Source organism: Chrysemys picta, chromosome 4, assembly GCF_011386835.1.
Source record: "Chrysemys picta bellii isolate R12L10 chromosome 4, ASM1138683v2, whole genome shotgun sequence".
In the NCBI taxonomy this organism is placed as follows: Eukaryota; Metazoa; Chordata; order Testudines; family Emydidae; genus Chrysemys; species Chrysemys picta.
In genome coordinates, this window is record NC_088794.1 from 42,127,307 (window position 1) to 42,147,802 (window position 20,496).

The following is a 20,496-nucleotide window of genomic DNA, read 5'->3' on the forward strand; positions in this document are numbered from 1 at the left end:
ATGGTCCTATTATAAATTACAATGAGTGGTATTGAAGAAAACGGGGGAGGGGGAGGGCTTTCTCCTGGAAGATGCTGAGCACTTCTGACTAGGTTATGAGCATTCTCTACTCCCTTTGACTTTAGCAGGAACTCTGGGTGCATGGCACCGTATAGGAGGTGCTCAGCACATCACAGATTGGGACCCAAGTTACTCACAGACCTGACATGTTTGATTATTGCTATTTGGAAACAGTGTTATAGAAGGTGTTACTTGGTAGAAGTGATAGGAGGAAGCATTTTAATGTACATTTATGGTAGCAGCTTTGGAGGGTGTGGGGTTTTTTTGTTTGTTTTTTAGGGGAAATAAGTGAACTCAGATTTTTAGCGATGAATTTGATTTTATGCTGTGATTTCAGGGGAGAGAGCTGTTCATGACTGAGGATGAGAGGCAGCGAGAAGTGAGTCTTCGTGAACAGGAGCGCCAGGAGTTAATGCATCAGAAGCGGCTTGCATTAGAGACTAACAAACTCCTCAAAGAGCAGCAAGAGAAAGAGAGACAGTAAGTGCTTTAGATGGAGGGAGATCTGTTCAACTTTCATTTCACTTGGAACTGGCAATAATAATTGTGAAAGAATGGCGAGGACACTCTCTAATAACGTAAACTCTTTTGCTGCTGAGAGGCTCTCCTCCAATTCCCTTTTCTGTTGGTGTTGTGGGCACTTTGGAACTTCAGAGCTAAGATCCTTCTGGATTCATCATCTCAAGGAATGTGCCAGTGACAGACAGACAGACAGACACACACATTCATTCATTCTCTCTCTCTCTCTCTCTCTCTCTCTGTGTGTGTGTGTGTGTGTGTGTGTGTGTGTGTATGTATGTATGTATATAGATATAGATATAAAACCCACACACAATATGTATAAAACTGGAGGGTAACAAATGAAGGCTATCAGTATTTTGCAGATACCAAACCTAGAGGGAGAGAACCAGCAGCCACAGGAGATGGTGGGTCTGAAGACTCTCTGGCTCCTATCCCTTCCTGACAATAGGAAACGAAAGTGAGAGGGGCTGGGAAAGGATTGTCATCTGACCAGCAGGAGAATGAGTGTGCAGGGGCATGGTAGGATCAGAAGAGGTGGTAGGAGAGAGCCACAGCAGGTGGGACGGAACTGTGTTGGAGAGCAGTGGTACAGTGAAGAGTGATATCTGGACCATACTCAAGTGCCCACTACCACACAAAGCAGGCTGCCCGAGTACTTGAAGCCCTGCCTTTTTTCAAGGGGATGTGTCATTGCGACAGGGTTGGGCCAGATGGCTACAGGAGAGTGATCCTTATGGAATCCAGGAAGTGGACGGGCGGAAGCCCGCCCACTACTAAAGGACCTCCCCACAGCCTAAGGGGAGTATCCACAGGACCGGGATACCAAGCAAGTACGGGGGACAACTAAAGATAAAACAGGGGCAGGAGTGAGGTCAGAGGGCTAAACGAAGGGAACCTGACAGGGACACCGAGCAGAGAACCCCAGACAGCCCCCACTGCTCCTTCAAGATGTCAAGGGAGCCAGTGGACATTGCCCGGAGGAACTCTGCCCGGATGCATGAGCGGACGGAAGATCGGAAATAGGCCCCACAGTCACAGGAGACCCCATCGGCCAACTTCCTCTCCCGGCCAGAGAAGAGGGCGGGCCCAGGTTCTCCCCATCCCCTTACCCCCTATTGGATATAAGAGGAGTTGACTTGGACTGTGGGTCCCACCAGAAGGGTAGGTCCCTGGCCTGTCCCCTGACCCACTAGGTGGATCAGCAGAGACTGCGGGGTTTGTTCTCCTTCTTTTTCCCCATGCTGGCCAGTGATGAGATTAGCTGCATTTGATCTACTCTGCTAAGTATGTAATTACGTTTACTATAGAGAGTATATTTTCAATAACTCTAAAAACCACAGTATCAACAGGGGAGAATGATGCTTTATTCAGCTAATGCTAAAACTTTTTAATTAAAATACTTCTGACTTTAAAGCCTTTATATCTCATATTTAACAGGATGTTCCACAGTTGTGACCAAGGTAACTATTGGCTCCCATACTTATCTAGGCTGCCTATTTATTAAAAGGAAGCCAATTCATTTGTGAGTAACCAGGTCAAGAATACAGAAAGAAAGCCATTGGCCTAAGTGGGTGTGGTTGTCTCTGTTGTGGCAGAGTACTCACCTAGAAAGGCATGGAGGCCTGGGTTCTATGCTCCCTGTTGATCTCTTTCCATACCTTGATGTATCATCAGTCACATTTCTCCCCTTGTTTAGAGACAGATGTCCTGTCCACTTCCAGTTGCACATGTTTGCCTAGAAAATTTCACACAAATAAGTAGGGAGAGCAACTTGGATGTGGATGATTTTCTGAGGCTTTACCAATGAAGTAAAGTTGTCCTAAAGTTGTCTCATTCTGTGGAATTAGAATTTCTTCATCAGATATCATGTGCAAAGTCACCTGTCTCTAAAGTAAATGACTTTTATCACTCATTGGATGATCAAAGATATTCCTATATTATTAACAATGATTTAGCAATAGAAAGGTTGAACCTAATATGTCAGTGCTGATGCTTTTTGCATTAGTTTACCTAGTTACCTTTCTTTTATCTTTGTTTATTGAGAGGTGAAAGGGAGAAGCAGCACATGTGCCTATATTATTTTTTCACAGATTTCCTTGAAAATCCCTCATCATTTCTCTCTCATTTTAATTTTGTGGCAAAGCATATAGTCCATGAGCTTGCCTTTTCCCTTAGAGTTAGCAAAGTTACTGTGGAATTCAGAGCCATCATCGGGGACATCTGTCTTGGGCCTGGTGGGCCATTCAGTTTCCCTGGCTGTCAGTTAGCTGGGACAGAAACCATCCCTCCATGCTTGAAGTGGGACATCAGTAAACCCCATCACCTCCAATATCATTTCCCAATGCCCGATTTTCATTGAGCTGGGCAGTCAGACTCAATCCCATCACAGAGAACATGGTTGGACAGCTGCAGAATGCGCTAAAAAGTTATCTTTGAGGGTCAGAGTGGCTTCAGAATTTGTGTTGCTCAGGTGGGCTATGGAGACCATCGGGAATCATCAGGCAGGTGTGATGAGGGCTAGGAATGTTAATGTTGGAATGTTGGAAACTCATGTGTCAGGTTTTCCCAGTGCGTATTCGTTCTCCTCTCTCTCTCTATATATATATATATATATTTGTTTTACACTAGCATACACATGACAACTTATTTTTCTCTAAATGTTCTAAATGTAAATTTCTCTGTATTGCAGAAGGAAACTGGAGATTTCTCAAAAGGCTGCAGAAGAAGAAGAAAGATACCGTAAAGAAATTGAACAGTAAGTAATCATCCCCCTGTGCTATATATTTTGCATAATACACATGTAAAGAGAAATTAAATACTAGAGTTTGTGTAAAAAAAAAATGTCCATGAAAAAATTGGGGTTCAATGAAAATTGAATTTTTTCAAGTTTGAGTGACCAAAAACTGAAAAAAATTGTATAGTCAAGTGAAAAAGTTCAGTAAAACTTCATATTTTTGCCCAAGCATCTCAAATTTTTCAGTTTTCAACAAAATCTCCAAAATCTTCATAGAAAATTTTTGATGAAAAGAAAACAGTTTTCCATTTTCATCAAGGAATAAATGGGCAAGGAAAAAAAAGATCAACCTTTCCTTACCTGCTCTACTATATACATTTCATATCTGAAGGAAATTTATCTTCAGGACTGTGAAGGTGCTGTTTTAAAGCAGCTTATGATAATTCCAAATGTAGGGCATACGAAAATGTTTTTTCTGAGTGACATATGCTGGAAATCTCTGCCAATTCTACAACGTCCTGGTGATTTCTCAAAATTCTAGATGACAATTTCCTAACTCAAAGAAGTGTTGCATCCAACATAGGGGAATTCTCTATTAGACCTCACCTTGATAGATAAAGAGGAATTGATCGCAGCACTTAAACGTGGTTTGTAAGGTCCAGTGACCATGACTTGATTATATTTGTTGTATGCAAACAATAAAGTCCAAAGCAGTGACATTATGTACTGGATTCTTTATAAGGGCCTGTTTTATAAAGCTGAAAATAACTGTGAGCCACAGCAGATGGGAGAAAAAACTTTAACACAAAAACGTTAATGATCATTCGGAACTGTTTTAGAACATTTTATTAGATGCCCCAAAAGCCACAGTTGAGAGTTAAGGTTACCCGGGTTAGAAAAACTGCCTGCCTTAGAGGGGTAGTTGAAAGAAGCAATAAAAAGATAATGTATAACACATGGGTGGGGGAGAAAGGGAAAGATGATAATATATATAAGTCAGAAGCTAGAAATTGTAGAAAATTGGTAAGGGAATCAAAAGAACTCAAAGAAAAATCCATGGCCAGCAGAGTTCAGGACAATAAGGAAGAGTCTTTATGATAACAAGAACAAAAGAAACCCTAAGTATGATGTTAACGTATTTCTAGATGTAAATGGCAGAATTGTCAATAATAATGCAAAAAAGGCACAAATGTTCAATATGTTTCTGGTTTGTACATTGAAAAAAGCAAGGTGATGATGTATTCATGTCATAGGAGGCGGCGGTGGAGGACAAAATAGTTTCCATTTTTAAAGTGACTAAGAAGGATGTTAAACAGCAGCTACTAAAACATGTCTGGATAACTTGTATCCAAGACTTTTAAAAGAGCTGGTCAATGGACTCTCTGGACTGTTGACTTTTATTAAATCTTGAAGCAGTGGGGAAGTTCCAGATGTCTTGAAGAAATCTAATGTTGTGCATTATATAATAAAAGGCTAAATAGGCTGAGCCAAGTAACTATAGGCCTGTCAACTTGACTTCCATCCAATGCAAAACAATAGAGTGGCTGATACAGGACTTGATTCATACACAATTAAAGGACGGTAATATAACTAATGCCAACACTGATTTGTGAAAAATATCTTGTTAAATTAACTCTCACTTTTTGAAGAGATTACAAATTTGGCTCGCAAAGGTGACAGTGTTAAGAGTTTAAGAATGGCCATACTGGGTCAGACCAAAGGTCAATCCATCCCAGTATCCTGTCTGCCGACAGTGACCAATGCCAGGTGCCCCAGAGGGAGTGAACCTAACAGGTAATGATCAAGTGATCTCTCTCCTGCCATCCATCTCCACCCTCTGACAAACGGAGGCTAGGGACACCGTTCCTTACCCATCCTGGCTAATAGCGATTAATGGATTTAACCTCCATGAATTTATCTAGTTCTCTTTTAAACCCTGTTATAGTCCTAGCCTTCACAACTCCCTCAGGCAAGGAGTTCCACAGGTTGACTGTGCGCTGTGTGAAGAAGAACTTCCTTTTATTTGTTTTAAACCTGCTGCCCATTCATTTCATTTGGTGGCCCGTAGTTCTTATATTATAGGAGCAAATAACTTTTCTTTATTCACTTTCTCCACACCACTCATGATTTTATATACCTCTATCATATCCACCCTTAGTCTCCTCGTTCCCAAGCTGAAAAGTCCTAGCCTCTTTAATCTCTTCTCATATGGGACCCATTCCAAACCCCTAATCATTTTAGTTGCCCTTCTCTGAACCTTTTCTAGTGCCAGTATATCTCTCTCCTGCCATCCATCTCCACCCTCTGACAAACGGAGGCTAGGGACACCGTTCCTTACCCATCCTGGCTAATAGCGATTAATGGATTTAACCTCCATGAATTTATCTAGTTCTCTTTTAAACCCTGTTATAGTCCTAGCCTTCACAACTCCCTCAGGCAAGGAGTTCCACAGGTTGACTGTGCGCTGTGTGAAGAAGAACTTCCTTTTATTTGTTTTAAACCTGCTGCCCATTCATTTCATTTGGTGGCCCGTAGTTCTTATATTATAGGAGCAAATAACTTTTCTTTATTCACTTTCTCCACACCACTCATGATTTTATATACCTCTATCATATCCACCCTTAGTCTCCTCGTTCCCAAGCTGAAAAGTCCTAGCCTCTTTAATCTCTTCTCATATGGGACCCATTCCAAACCCCTAATCATTTTAGTTGCCCTTCTCTGAACCTTTTCTAGTGCCAGTATATCTCTCTCCTGCCATCCATCTCCACCCTCTGACAAACGGAGGCTAGGGACACCGTTCCTTACCCATCCTGGCTAATAGCGATTAATGGATTTAACCTCCATGAATTTATCTAGTTCTCTTTTAAACCGTGTTATAGTCCTAGCCTTCACAACCCCCTCAGGCAAGGAGTTCCACAGGTTGACTGTGCGCTGTGTGAAGAAGAACTTCCTTTTATTTGTTTTAAACCTGCTGCCCATTCATTTCATTTGGTGGCCCGTAGTTCTTATATTATAGGAGCAAATAACTTTTCTTTATTCACTTTCTCCACACCACTCATGATTTTATATACCTCTATCATATCCACCCTTAGTCTCCTCGTTCCCAAGCTGAAAAGTCCTAGCCTCTTTAATCTCTTCTCATATGGGACCCATTCCAAACCCCTAATCATTTTAGTTGCCCTTCTCTGAACCTTTTCTAGTGCCAGTATATCTTTTTTGAGATGAGGAGACCACATCTGTACGCAGTATTCAAGATGTGGGCATACCATGGATTTATATAAAGGCAATAAGATATTCTCTGTCTTATTCTCTATCCCCTTTTTAATGATTCCTAACATCCTGTTTGCCTTTTTGACTGCTGCTGCACACTGCGTGGACATCTTTAGAGAACTATAAACGATGACTCCAAGTTCTCTTTCCTGATTAGTAGTAGCTAAATTAGCCCTCATCATATTGTATGTATAGTTGGGGTTATTTTTTCCAATGTGCATTACTTTACATTTATTCACATTAAATGTAATGGAATATAGTTAGACTTCTGTAAAACATTTACTTGATACAACATGAAAGTTTGATTAGGAAACTACAATGATATAAAATCAACATGGAACATATTAGATCAATTAAAAACTGCCTCACTGAGAGGTCTGAAAATATAATTGTAAATAGGGAATCATCGAGCTGGTGTGTTTCTAGCAAGGCCCTACTGGGGTCAGTTCTTGGCCCTATGCTATTTAACATTTTGTATCAGTGACCTGGAAGAAAACATAAAGTCATTGCTAGTAAAGTTTGTAGATGACACAAAGATTGGGAGAGTAGTAAATAATAAGAGAACAGGTCACTGAGTGATCTGGAACACTTGGTAAACTGAGCACAATCAAAATATATGAGAATCAATACAACCAAAGGTAAGGTTGTACGTCTAGGAACAAAGAACATAGGTCAGCCATACAGCATGGGAAACTCTATTCTGGAAAGCAGTGACTGAAAAAGACTTGGGGGCCCTGGGGATAATGAGATGAATATGAGCTTGCAGCACAACGCTGTGGCTAAAAGGGCTAATGCAATCTTTGGATGTAAACACGGGGGGCTTTCAGTAGGAGTAGGGAAATTACCTATGTATTTGGCACTGGTACAACTGTTAGTGTTATACTGTGTCTAGTTCTGGTTTCTGCACTTCAAGAAGGATACTGAAAAATTGGAGAGGATTCAGAGAAGAGCCATGAGAATGATTAAAGGAAGAGAAAATATGCCTTGTAATGAGACACACTCGAGCTCAACCTATTTAGATTATCAAAAGGGTAAGGGGTGATTCTGATCAGTCTAAAGTAACTACATAGCAAACAAAAATTTGATGATAGAGAGCTCATTGTTCTAGCAGACAAAAATATAACTAGATTAAGTGACTGGAATTTGAATCTAGGCACATTCAGACTAGAAATAAGATGCAAATGTATAACAGTGAAGGTAATTAATCATTGGAGCAACATACCAAGGACTATGGATGGATCCTTCATCACTGGAAATTTGTAAATCAAGAGCGGAGGCTTTTCTAAAAGAGTTGATCTACTTATAACCACAGCTATTGGACTTAAACCAGGAATTAATTCAAGGAAGTCCTGTGGTTTGCATTATGCAAGAGGTTAGACTAGATGATCATAATGGTCCCTTCTGGCCTTAAAATCTATGAAGGCTTTCTGGCAGCCCATCCATCAACAGTACCAAAAAAGCAAGTTGGACACAACTATCAATGTAATTTAAATATTGCTGTACATTTAGAACTAGAGGGGGAAAAACCAACCAATCACTATGTGGTTCACTGTTTTAATGTACGTTATCACTTTCTCTTCTGAACAATTTTGACAAATTATATGATAGTATGAAATTGGAAAATTAGTGTTGGAGATTTCATATTCTATAATTGTTCTGATGCAGCTTTCTGTAACTGTAATTGACTCTGAAATATTCAGACATGCCTCTCCTGTCACATTAAACAGGTTTCCACCTGTGTCATTTCATTTGACTGCTTTTGATCTATCTATATTAGAAGCTGAAATCCTGCACAACAGACAGGGCATGCACAGGGCTCTCTGAATCAGTGATGGCATGTTGGATGCCGAACGGAGTATATTTCCCCAGCTGCCACGACGGCCATCAGGGACCAGAGCAGTTTCTGGCAACCCCAGCATTGGGGTACAAAAATGCACATACATATACCAGCCATCCCTGCACTGGAGTCTGTGTCAGCACAGGGATGACTTCCGTCTACAATGTTTTCCCATTCTCATACTATATTGAACAAATTGCTGCAATAACAATGAAGGATGCTACACAAGCAAACAAAGAATTCCTTTTCCAAAGCCAGCTTTTCTGCCTCACAATCGTGATGAATGCCTTTGGTATCTGCAGACTTCATTTGAACTTCAAAACCATTGCACCTTTGTTCCCACACATCTCTCTTCCTATTAAAAGAACAGGAGTACTTGTGGCACCTTAGAGACTAACAAATTTATTAGAGCATAAGCTTTCGTGGACTACAGCCCACTTCTTGAAGCTTATGCTTCTTGAAGTGGGCTATAGTCCACGAAAGCTTATGCTCTAATAAATTTGTTAGTCTCTAAGGTGCCACAAGTACTCCTGTTCTTTTTGCGGATACAGACTAACACGGCTGCTACGCTGAAACCTCTCTTCCTATTAACAGTCTGTCTTGAAGTCTGCTAATAGTGTCAAGCATTTCTATAAAGAGCTTTTATAGTTTCAAAGTGCTGTACAATACAAAAGTTAACTAATTAAGCCTCAACACCCTTCCAAGGTAGGAGAGTATTGTAATCCCTATTTTAAATATGAGAAGATAAATGACTTGTCTCAGACTGTGTAGCAAGTCAGAGGTAGAGTAGGTTTTACTACACAGGACTTCCTGACTACCAGCTTCAGGCGCAATCCATTAGAACATGCTCCTTTCCTGTGATAATAGCTTGAGTAGCCTTTCACTCCCCTTTGAAAGACTGAAGAGCCTTTTCCCTGAAACTCTTTCCTTAAAATTGCTGCAGTTATCAGGTTCTGCTGCCTAAATTATTGTGAAGCTGATGTATCACCATACCTGAAGTTCTTTAAGTAACCTCAGTAGCTTTATTTCAGCACTTCACAAATGCAACATCAGCAAGTGGAGTTTGCAGCTTACAAGCTCTGCTATCATTAGTGTTCATGCACATGACCGGTAACATTTTCAAAAGCACCTAGGTGACTTATGGTATGTCGATGCAGCATTTTGGAGAGAGCCTCCCAGCCCAGATCAACAGACTGGGGCTATCCAGGCTTGCAGAAAATAGCTGTATAGACAGCGCTCTGAAGTTTCAACTCACACTGGAGCTCAGGCTCTGAACTTATGCTCCCAAGTCACCTGGGTGTTTTAGAACATGTTACCCACAATAACTATTTCAGGCCACGTGGTTGGTTTCAATGAAGAGTTTCAAAGGCTTCAGCAAGCAGTGCCACCAATACTCTCACTTCAGTGGGGTGGTACTTTGAAAATCTCTTATCAATCCTTGTGTTCTGAACGTAAATACAAGTCTTTGCCTTAGCATCTCTCTCTGTAGCTTGCAGCCTTTCCTGGCATAGCAAATTCTATTTAACAAAAATCCGTAACTGTACAGAATGAGTTATGCCCTGTAGGTTGCAATTTATTTACAGGAACTAGGAAGATGGACCTTCCAAGGAAACTGTTGGCTCTGTTTCATATGTTAGTAGTAGTATTTTATGAATCACCCTTCTGGCCCTCTTGGCATATTGTTTTAATATTAAAGTCTACTCTACTAGCAATTACATTAGCCAGAACATGCAGGGCAACCTCTAAGTTATTGGTCTTGACTCTGTTGCTACCAAATAATTTAATTACTAGACTAACCTCCTCCGATGTATATTCAGTAGAGTCCTCTGCCTTTGTTTGGGGCTTTTTTAAATCTTTTTTTTTTTTAGTCTTTTAACTAATTCCAAACATTGTTTATTTGTCATGTAATGCAAATAGCAGCAACAGCAGTGGCTACATGAGATTCAAATGCAAAGTCCATAAATTAGGGTTATCCTGTGGATCTGTGACACTGGAGAACTTTGCTACTATAAACCAGTGAATTACACTGTGACATGCCACAGTTGAAAATATATATTTTACATCACTGAGAGGTGTGCTCTATGCTACAAAATTCAGCAACAGTAGAAATGCTGCATTATATTCTTGGATTGTGTGTCACTTGTGATTGCAGCAATCTTTAACAAGTTATGAGAAATGGGAGGAAACGTTATATACAGTTATTCCTTGTTCACACATTTTTATTTTACTATCTATTTTTATTTATTAGCACAATGCCCAAGAGTGTGCTTGGCATGTTGCCGTACAGGTAAAACATAATCTCCATCTCAGTAGTTTTACAATCTGATTGCAGATGTGACCTAAAACGACAGAGCTGATAAAACAGTAGAAAGTGGGAGATGGAAGGAGTTAAAACAAGAGGATTAGAGGATTACTCAGCTAAAGCTCTGAACAGCATGGTGGAGCAAAAATTGTTTTCAGAAATAAAAGGAAAGTGGAATCCTTATGATTCATTTCTTGTAATTGCCATGGAGGATGTGACTCCTGAGGAAGGATATGTCAGATATATTGTACAGACTCTGCAGTTTCAGTCAAACATTGTTTATTTGTCACGTAATGCTAATATCAGCAATAGTAGGGGCTATACTGTGTTAAAGTCTCCATCATCAATCTAGATGTTTTTGCCTCTAGGCACCGAATACATGGCTAGATTGGTTCTGACCCTATTTCAGGTCAGTAGGCAGCCTCCCACACACACCTGATGTAAATCCCCATTTAGCTCTCCAATCGCCATTTTACTGCCATAGCTCACGCACTTTTGTACTGAGCTGGATTTCCATTTTCGGAAGAATATCGGCTTGCCATGAATAACCCCTCAAACCTTGACATTTAACCATATTGTGTTCCTGTTTCCTTTTATTGTTTAGGTTTTTTGTAGGAAGAGTGGGGGGATGGTTATGTGTACACCACCTTGGACTTTTGTTGTTGTATGGATTAAAACATAAAATAAGTTTATTGACTACAAAAGGATAGATTATAAGTGATAGCAAACAGATCAAAGCAGATAATCTAGCAAATAAACAAAACCGCAAACTGAGCTTAACATAGTAAATAGGTAGGATATGAATTAGCAGATTCTCACCTTGAGTGAAAAACAGGCTGGCAGAGTCTTAAGGCAAAAGCTGCCTTGGCTCTGTAGCTTGGGTTGCCCAGGTTTTCATACACAGGCTAGAAATTCCTTTAGCCTGGGACCATCCATTCCCTCCTGTTCAGTCTTTATTCCTCAGGTGTGTTGTTGTACGGAGAGTGAGGTCCCATCATGATGTAATTTCTCCCTTTTATATCTTCTTCCCACTTGTTGGAAAGCTCTTTTGCTGTGACCTGGGTCAAACAGTTCCCATTGTGTAGTGCTATCTCTGAGAGGTTTCTGTTGTACACAGTTCCTGGGGTAATCCTTGTGCTTGTGTGCATTTCCCCAATAAGCCATTAACATTGTTTGGCCTTTTTACTGTTGTACCTGAAAGGCTGCTTGTGGGTGTTTTCAGCCTCACAACATGTTTCAGTAACACATATGTAGCCAAACTTCATAACTTTGCATACAACGATCGCACACACAATCCAACGAGATATTAATGTCTAGCAGAGCAAGACTTTTAGAATGATACCTCACAAGGCATTCTTTGTACAAAATATATCCTAATTACATGACAGTGGTGAATATTGTGATGCCAGGGTGTCATACATGGATTCTTTTAAACTAGTTTCTTTATTTTTCTGAACTCTCCCTTTCTAGAGTGTCACAGTGTTCGTTTTTGTTAGAAGTACTTCTCCAGACACGATGAATTTAATTATACAGTGGTGTCACTGTTTAGTTGTCTCAGCTATAGTTATTTCTTGAGCCAACTCCTGTCAGGGTTCAGCTACTTTTTTTGTGTGCTCTAGCTATGCCAAAAAGCAATAATTTAAATGGAAATAAATCATGTAGAAATAAGACACACATTTTTAACAGTGGGGACGGGTAAATATTGCAATAACTTACTTAGGGATGTAATGGAATCTCTGTCACTTGAAGTCTTTAAGTCACAACAGGTTGTCTTTCCAAAAGATATGCTATAGCTCAGACTGAAGTTACGGCCTCGATGTAGAAATTATTCAGTGAGGTAGGTTCCCTGTTCTGGTTTTTTCAGGAAAGCAGACTAGATGATCATCATAATCCCTTCTGGTCTTAAAAATCATTGATTCTATAAGGTGCTCAGAATTGGCTTCTCCAAGCCTTACCCCAGTGTGCAATTCGACCAGTTTATACGTGGGTCTGTCATGCTTGTATAAAGGCAGTGACTTGTATTTTTCATGAGTTACCTCCGTATCTCATTAGTATTGAAACACAAAAAAGTATATATTATCATTAGAAAACAAACAAGAAGTGTTTGCTTATTATTTCAGTGTGTTTTCTGTTCAGTTGAATATATTAGTTGGACCAGAAGTGAAATAGCAGCCATTGCTATATGTTTAAAGTTTGGGTTTTTAGCGGAGTTGGAAGGAAATGGTTTGTATTTCAAATTAAGAAAAATAAATAATTTGTAGTTTACAAAGTTATATTTTTAAATGAGAATTTCAAGAAATACTTTTCTTCTATATGTATTTAGGATAACAGCAGAAGAAGAGAAATTTAAAAAGGAATGGGAAGAAGATTGGAGGCCTAAAGAGCCACCTAAGACTGTAACTGCAGACGTACATCCAGCCCCTACTCCTAAACACAGAAGTAAGTGACTGGTTCCATCCTAGTCAGTGGGCGAAACAGTTGTGTTTGAGGAACAATATTATGACTCAACAATGGTCATGGAGATGGAGTGTTTTCACCAGTTCAGATCTAACCTGTGTCAGCCATGACTAAAACTTAACACCTGATGGCTGTTTGGAGGTCTATGAGAGATGAGTTTAGTTGTCTCCATCCAGTTCCCATTTAATAGACATCTGTCACAAAACTCACTGCCACACTAACTGTCAGCCGTGTGCACAGTCTCAGCCAAGAAATGTGTTGACATGGAGACTGCACTTCCTACCATGACGATGAGCCCTCTAGGTCAGGGTTGAGCTGCATCGTGGGGGGGGGGGGTGTATTTTGCTGTTGTCCAGGCTGTTTCTATTCAGGGAGCCTCAGTCTCCAGAGATGTCAACCTGGCACATTTCATGTGCACTAAAAGCAAGATTTTCTTTGAGCTGTTCTCAATCAGAGTTGCTATGTGCTCACTCTGAACACTTTTGAAAGTCTAGCCACTTCATTTAGGTGCCTAAAAAAAACTCAGCTCCCATTTGAAAATCTACCCAAAATTCTTATATAGCATGTGTGTGTATATGTGTGTGTGAATGACTTAGATGGAAATATGTTGCATTCATAGTCTTATTTTAATCTCTTGGCCTAAAATGTCAGTGCATAATGGATTACAGGATTTACTGGCATTTTGCTACTTGGGTCCCATTTCGAAGTTTTTCTGATCTCTTACTTTAAATGAGTGTTGAGCTTTCTGTATCCAGTAGATAATCAGAAAAATACTGCAGGTGACTTGGTTTCATTTCCCTATTTGACATCTTTGACTTGGGAGAGATCTTAAGAGATGGCGGGATAGGATGCAGAGACGTAATGCTATACTTACAGCTGGAGACGCAGTGGCTTGGTGCTCTGGCTTTATTACTGGGAGAAAAGGGAGGGTGTTCGCTTTTTTTTTAAAGGCGAAATCTATATAGAACTTCCTGCTTTTGGTGAAGAGAGACTGGAGCTACCACTAGAGCTGAGGGCAACGTGCAGCTTTCAGCTTTTTGGGGGGGAGGGATAGCTCAGTGGTTTGAGCATTGGCCTGCTAAACCCAGGGTTGTGAGTTCAATTCTTGAGGGGGCCACTTAGGGATCTGGGGCAAAAGCAGTACTTGGTCCTGCTAGTGAAGGCAGAGGGGGGCTGGACTCAATGACCTTTAAAGGTCCCTTCCAGTTCTAGGAGATAGGATATCTCCATTTATAAAAAATAAAAAAAAAGCTCATCTGAGCTTTACCAACTGAAACATGTGGATCACCATGGTCCAAGTCCACATGAAGTATCTGGTTTGTGTAAACCACTGCCAACCCTCCCCCTCAACTAGGACCCCAGACTCCTTACTTTTTAAGTCTTTGGAGGATGTGGGAATCTCTGCCTGGTGTCCTGTAAATTCCTTCCTGCTACTTATCTTTGAGGAGAGAGTGGTTATCCATCTTCCAGCACCTTCAGGTGATGCCTGGTAGGAAGATAATAAATGAACACCTTGTCCCCATCCAGGCCCACTGTGAGGCTGCTTGCCTCCTGACACCTGTCTGCTGACTCTGACATGGTTCTCAGCCCAGCAAAGCACCATTTGCAGAGTCCTGGGAAAGGGCATACTGCCTATTTATTGTACATAGAGCACTGAGTTAGTTATGGAGCTTTGTTCAGCTTCAGTGATGCAAACCTCCCAAGACTTTACCTCCAAACTGAAAGGTCACACAAGTTGGTTGTACATGTATGGGACGATAACTTGGTATCATTAATGTGCATGACATCCCTGGTAACTACCAGTTCTTCCACATGGATTATACTGCACATTTTATATCTAGGTGAGGATTTCTATGTGGCTAATTGGAGATGTCATAACAGTCTAAACACATTGCCACAGTTTGCATCTATAAGATTGTACTACACTTTCTAATTCTTACAGCCTCTAGTCTTCAATTTGTGACTGTCAGTTTAGCAGCGTGTTAAGGTAATAAGGGAAATTCAATATTACTCATAGCTTCCTGTTTCTCTAAGGTGATCAGATAAGGACTCCTACAAAGAGTGGCAATAATAATGTGAGTTGACGGATTCATGCCAGTGATATGTTAAGGCTATCCCTCAAAACTTCTTTAACACCAGTCTGCAGAGCACTTCCAGGTGGTTCACAGTTTCCATCTTGACCTGCATAGAAAGGGAATGCCAACTCACCAGCAGCACCCTCATCCCTCCCTGCCCAGACCTGGCAGAGCCCCCTCCGTGCATATGAGCTCTGTGCTAGGGGACCGGGAGAGGGAGGAGACTGAGTGAGTCAGGGCAGGACCAAAGGAATACATCTTCTTTCCACCCCTACCTCCAGTCCACCCTTGTAGACCTTACTTGGGGCCGCATTATCTTTTCTGCATAAGGAACACCAGGATATGCCACCAAGGACCAAAGCTGATGCATGGGCCCCAATCCTTGCAGATTCCTAGGGGCCTGCTCTGTTTGAGGATGAGCCCTGGATCATTTTCTGCAGGAGGAGATAAGCTCCATTCACCTTATGGGAATGTTGTGAGCATAAATTCTCCCCCTGCTGCTTTCCACATGGGATTGTGAAGGGGTCGGCTCTCCACAAGTGTGCATCCTTGTGTCTGGGAATTAGCTTTCATACCATCTGGTGCCTCTTTCATCAGTTGCTCATGCCGTGGCCCCTCTCTCTTTGAGGGGGAGTGATAGCTCAGTGGTTTGAGCATTGGCCTGCTAAACCTGGGGTTGTGCGTTCAATCCTTGAGGGGGCCACTTAGGAGATCTGGGGCAAAATCAGTACTTGGTCCTGCTAGTGAAGACAGAGGACTTTTCAGGATGACTTTTTGGGATCTCTTCCAGTTCTATGAGATAAGTTTATCTCCATATATTTATTTTATTTATTTTGAGACTTGGGTGCTTCCTCTTTGAGTTGGCCCTCTGGCCAGGTCACTATATGGTCTCCCTCCTTTCAGGTTAACAAAGTCCCACGGGACCAACTGTCCACATGCTGTCTTAGGCAGTCTTCTATTCCAAGTCTATCTCCAGTGCAGGGCCGTCTCTGGCTTTTTTGCCGCCCCAGGCAAAAAAGCCTCCCGCTGCCGCTGCCGCCTCCTTCCCCCCCCCCCCCCCCCCAGTGCGGCAGGGGAGGGCGCTAAGCCCGGCCTCGGGCCCGCTCTCCCCAACCGGCCAGAGCGCCGGAGGGAGGGCGGTGAGCCCGCCGCGGCTCTGCTGGCGGCCGGAGCCCCGGGAGGAGGGCGGCGAGCCCTGCCGGGGCTCCACTCTCCCCGGCGGCCAGAGCGCCGGGGGGAGGGTGGAGAGCCCTGCTGGGGCTCCGCTCTCCCCGGCGGCCAGAGCGCCGGGAGGGAGGGCGGCGAGCCCTGCCGGGGCTCCGCTCTCCCCGGCGGCGAGCCCGCTGCAGCTCTGCTCTCCCCAGCGGCCAGAGTCGGAGCACCGCGCCGCCCCCGTCCAGGTGCCGCCCCAAGCACAAGCTTGGTGGGCTGGTGCCTGGAGCCGGCCCTGCTCCAGTGCCACTTTCCCAGTGGCTGGTAGGGGAACCTGAGCCCACTTGTGCAAATATGCAGCACAGGCTCTAGCAAATATTTATTTCTTTAGAAATTGTAACAAAACTCTGAAAAATGCCCCAGTCTCCTGTACAATCTTGTAAATCACACTGTAAAGATGCAATACCTTTTAACTGCAGCAATAAACCTCTGAGCAAGCTGATCTTTTTTTAAAAAACCTACAATATTCCTACTCTGCTTGACAAATCAAATGCAGATCAGTTTGAAATTTCCAACTTTGTGAAATACAGATATATTCAGGGATGGTTGAATTTCTCCAACAGTTGTAGTAAATATCTGTTCTTAGCAAATTATTCCCTTCAGTTTTTATACTTTACTGAAACCTGTTCTGAGTTTTATAGAAAGCGTGACTTAAACTTTCATTCTTCACGTGAAGAATGACTTTTGGAACTCAGGGTTTTGACTGATCTGCTGACTGTTTGCTGTTGGCATTCTGATGATTTTTGCAAGTGGTATGAAAAATGAGGATTGAGCTTAGGCCCTTCTATGCTAAGGCCCTGATAAAGCAAAGCACTTAAGAATCTGCTTAACTTTAAGCATGTGAGCAGATCTACTTAATCCTCAGTGGGACCACTCACATGGTTATAAGTGTGTACTGATTTGGGGCCTAAGACCTTTGTCTGGCACATAAAGCAAATACATTAATATCTTATGTGGACCAGAAACTAGAAGGAGACAAACATTCACATCTCCTACTGTGGATTCCATAAGTCTTGGACACGTGTTCTTCACTTTTCAGTTGTCTAATCCGTTCACACTGTGGTATCCTTCCCCCCACACACACCTTTTCTGCTCCCGTTCCATCCTTTCGCCCTCTCTTATTCCTCACTCCTCCTTTTCCCTCCCCAGAAAATAATTTGTGAAAATGTTGTAGCCCTTACTAAGACAAAACTCCCTTGAAGTCAGAGGGCATTTTGCCTCAGTAGGATTTATCACAGGGAGCGGATCTGTTCAGTAAGAAACTGCTGTTTGTGCACTTTTCGTAGAAGTTCCCATTAGCTGTAAGCCTGGCTGCTGGACTGAGCTTTTCAAAGGCAATTAGGATGGTTTGAAGCTTAACTTCTAGATAAAAGGCTAAATCAGGAACTGGCTAAACTAAAAAAGCCCAGATGCTTTGAAGCACTATTATGCACAACAGGAAGTAGGAAAGTAGTACTGGTAAGACACTAGACTGGAGCTCAGGCAATCTAGGTTCAATTCCTGACTCTGCCCCAGTATTCCTGCATGATCTTGTGCAAGTTGCTTAATCTTTATGCCTCAGTTTCCCAGTCATAAAACGAAGGTGTTGATATTTCCTTTCTCCCACTGTTCATTTCTCTTGTCTATTTAAATTGGAAGCTCTTTAGGGCAGAGATTTGTTCTTACTGTGTTTGTGCAGTGCCTTCTGCAGTGGGGCCATAATCTATGGTCTACTATAGTATAAGGGAAAGCGGTGGCGTTTCTCTCTGAAGTTAGACCCGAGATAACTGTTGATGGTCAAACTTCAGAGTAGCCACCAGGTTCCTCACCCAGCCTAGCTACAGTGCATTACAGGCCATGGTGCTGTATGAAGACCTTATTTTCTTCAGGGTAAACCAGGAATTGCTTATACCTCGGTTTTTTTCATTATATTTACAGATCTCAGTGCAGTTCCCTTTTTACCTTGTGGAAACCTCAGTTACCCTATCACTTCTCTGTCCTCATTTCCTCCTTCCTTTGTTTCTTTAGTAGATTTAAAGGGAGTTGCACATGACCAACTTGCAGCAGATGACATGGATGGAGTGATCACGAAGCAGAACAAACAGGTTTGCTCTTCAGCCTTGGCTTCCTATCCTGATTCAGATTCTTCATACATTTCGTTTCCTCTTGACAGTTAGTCTTGACACTGGACTGAACACTTTCTCCTCTTGCTGCTTTCAGTTGCTAGGTCAGGATCCACAGTCCATTGGATGGTAAATGCTAGCAAAATTACAGCGCTCAGAATACGTATTGCTGCTACTGTGCTCTAGAGACACCTGAAATGAATACAGACACTGTCAGTAAATTTTAAAAAAGTGGATGCTATTAATTAAGCTTTGTATCATCAGCAGATTTATATACAAAAATAGAGTTACTGTATGTCCTATGCATTACCCAACAGTATGGTTTTAAAGTTTATGAACTTGGCTTTAAGAAAAAAAAAAATTTCCTCTTCCCCCCTTTCCCCCCCCAAAAAAACAAAAATACTTCATATGGGGAATGAAGGGTTTTGTTGTTTCCCTAAATGTTGTGCACAAGCTTGGATGTTTTTGAATCATTTATTTGATTTCATTCAATATGTTATTGCTAACAAATTGTTACAATGAATATAAAGCAATAGGCATGACAATGTGCATCTAATAACAATAAGAATGACTGTCAGGTTTGTATAGAGGCTGTCTGTTGCATCTGTTTCGTTTCACATAAAAAGTGTATCAATAAGGTAAACATGTTAGTAAATGTACAGATGCTGCTTTTTGATCAAATTTGATAAAGGAACTGTCATTTAATACCATCATTTAATACAATGCAACACTGCAGACATTTAATACCATTATTATTTTGCCTTCAAATAGCTTTTAACCAGTTACATATGGACCCGGGTTGATCTAAACCAGTTCTGGATTTTTCTCCAGCAAATATTTTTCCTTTGCTTTTTTTTATAGCTTTTGGATGGTTTTATCGATATGAAGGGAAATTTCCCACAATTCGCAAGGTACAAAGTGTGTAGAGATATAAGTGAAAATTTGCTGTGGGTTTTGCATTTGAAATTACTTCTTTCTCTCCTCTGTATTTTTTTTAATAAATTGTACAGCAATGTACATTTATTTCTAAGTGTGGCACTATGTGACCGACTATCTTACTTCATATGGATTCAGTATATTCAAATGCTTTCTCATTTAACATGTGCATGTACAAGCAAGTTTCTTTGGAGTGCAGCTAGAGGGGCTGATCTTTGAAGTACTGAGTGCTCTCAACTCCCACTGATTGCAATGGGAATTGATAGCTAGCCATACCTTTCAGGAGATGCTCAACACATTGGAAGACTGGACCAATGGGATGCTCCCCTTTGCAAATCTTATGCTCCCCATAAGCCTTTGAAATAGTGCTTAAAAGGGAGATTTTCAGAGGCAAAAAATAAATGGGAATTGAGTGCCTAGTTCCCATTTGTGCCTTTGGAAATTTACCAGTAAGTGGGAGCTTACGTGGTGAATAGACCTTTAAACAGAAATGAATTTGACTCATAATGGAGGAAAACAATCAATACATAATTTTAAAATTTGGTAAACAGGGTAGTATATTTTAAGTATCATCTCTAAAGCATGCAGTAGTGTTTCAAATAATATTCTGTTCCTCTTGGTACATTCTTCTTCTTTTCTTTTTCAGTATCTTTTGACACTATTATGAACATTATATTACTGATGTCTACCAGGTTGATGATCAAAACCAATTAGGGACTTAATTGTGGAGCCATCATAGAGCCAGAGCCAGATCCTGCATTGCTTCTACATCAATTCATTTATAGTTTTGGGTGTGCAAGGAAATCCGGATCATAGCCTGGACTTGTCAGCTATATCTACCACAGTCACCATTTAAAAGGTCATCTTTTACTACAAGCCACAATTATTTCTGTATGCATAGGATAGGAAACGTCTGCAACTCTGCAACATCTCAGATACCACTTGTTGCTGTTGGCTAACGTTAACATGTCAGTGCTGACCACCATGTG

The 20,496-nt window shown here is 41.4% G+C and overlaps 1 protein-coding gene across 5 annotated transcripts in view; it reads left to right on the forward strand.

Annotated features, from left to right (window-relative positions):
- Positions 1-20,496, forward strand: part of USH1C (USH1 protein network component harmonin) — a 108,292-nt gene that overhangs the window by 44,942 nt on the left and 42,854 nt on the right. For 3 of the 5 annotated variants that reach the window (XM_024110622.3, XM_042858803.2, XM_065592104.1), the window contains exons 12-15: positions 398-540; positions 3,272-3,337; positions 13,049-13,164; positions 18,477-18,553. In XM_024110622.3, coding sequence (XP_023966390.2) covers positions 398-540; positions 3,272-3,337; positions 13,049-13,164; positions 18,477-18,553 — 402 coding nt within the window. Of the gene's footprint in view, positions 1-397; positions 541-3,271; positions 3,338-13,048; positions 13,165-18,476; positions 19,602-20,496 lie in introns of those variants that run through there. The other 2 variants (XM_024110623.3, XM_065592105.1) reach the window with 2 other exon arrangements.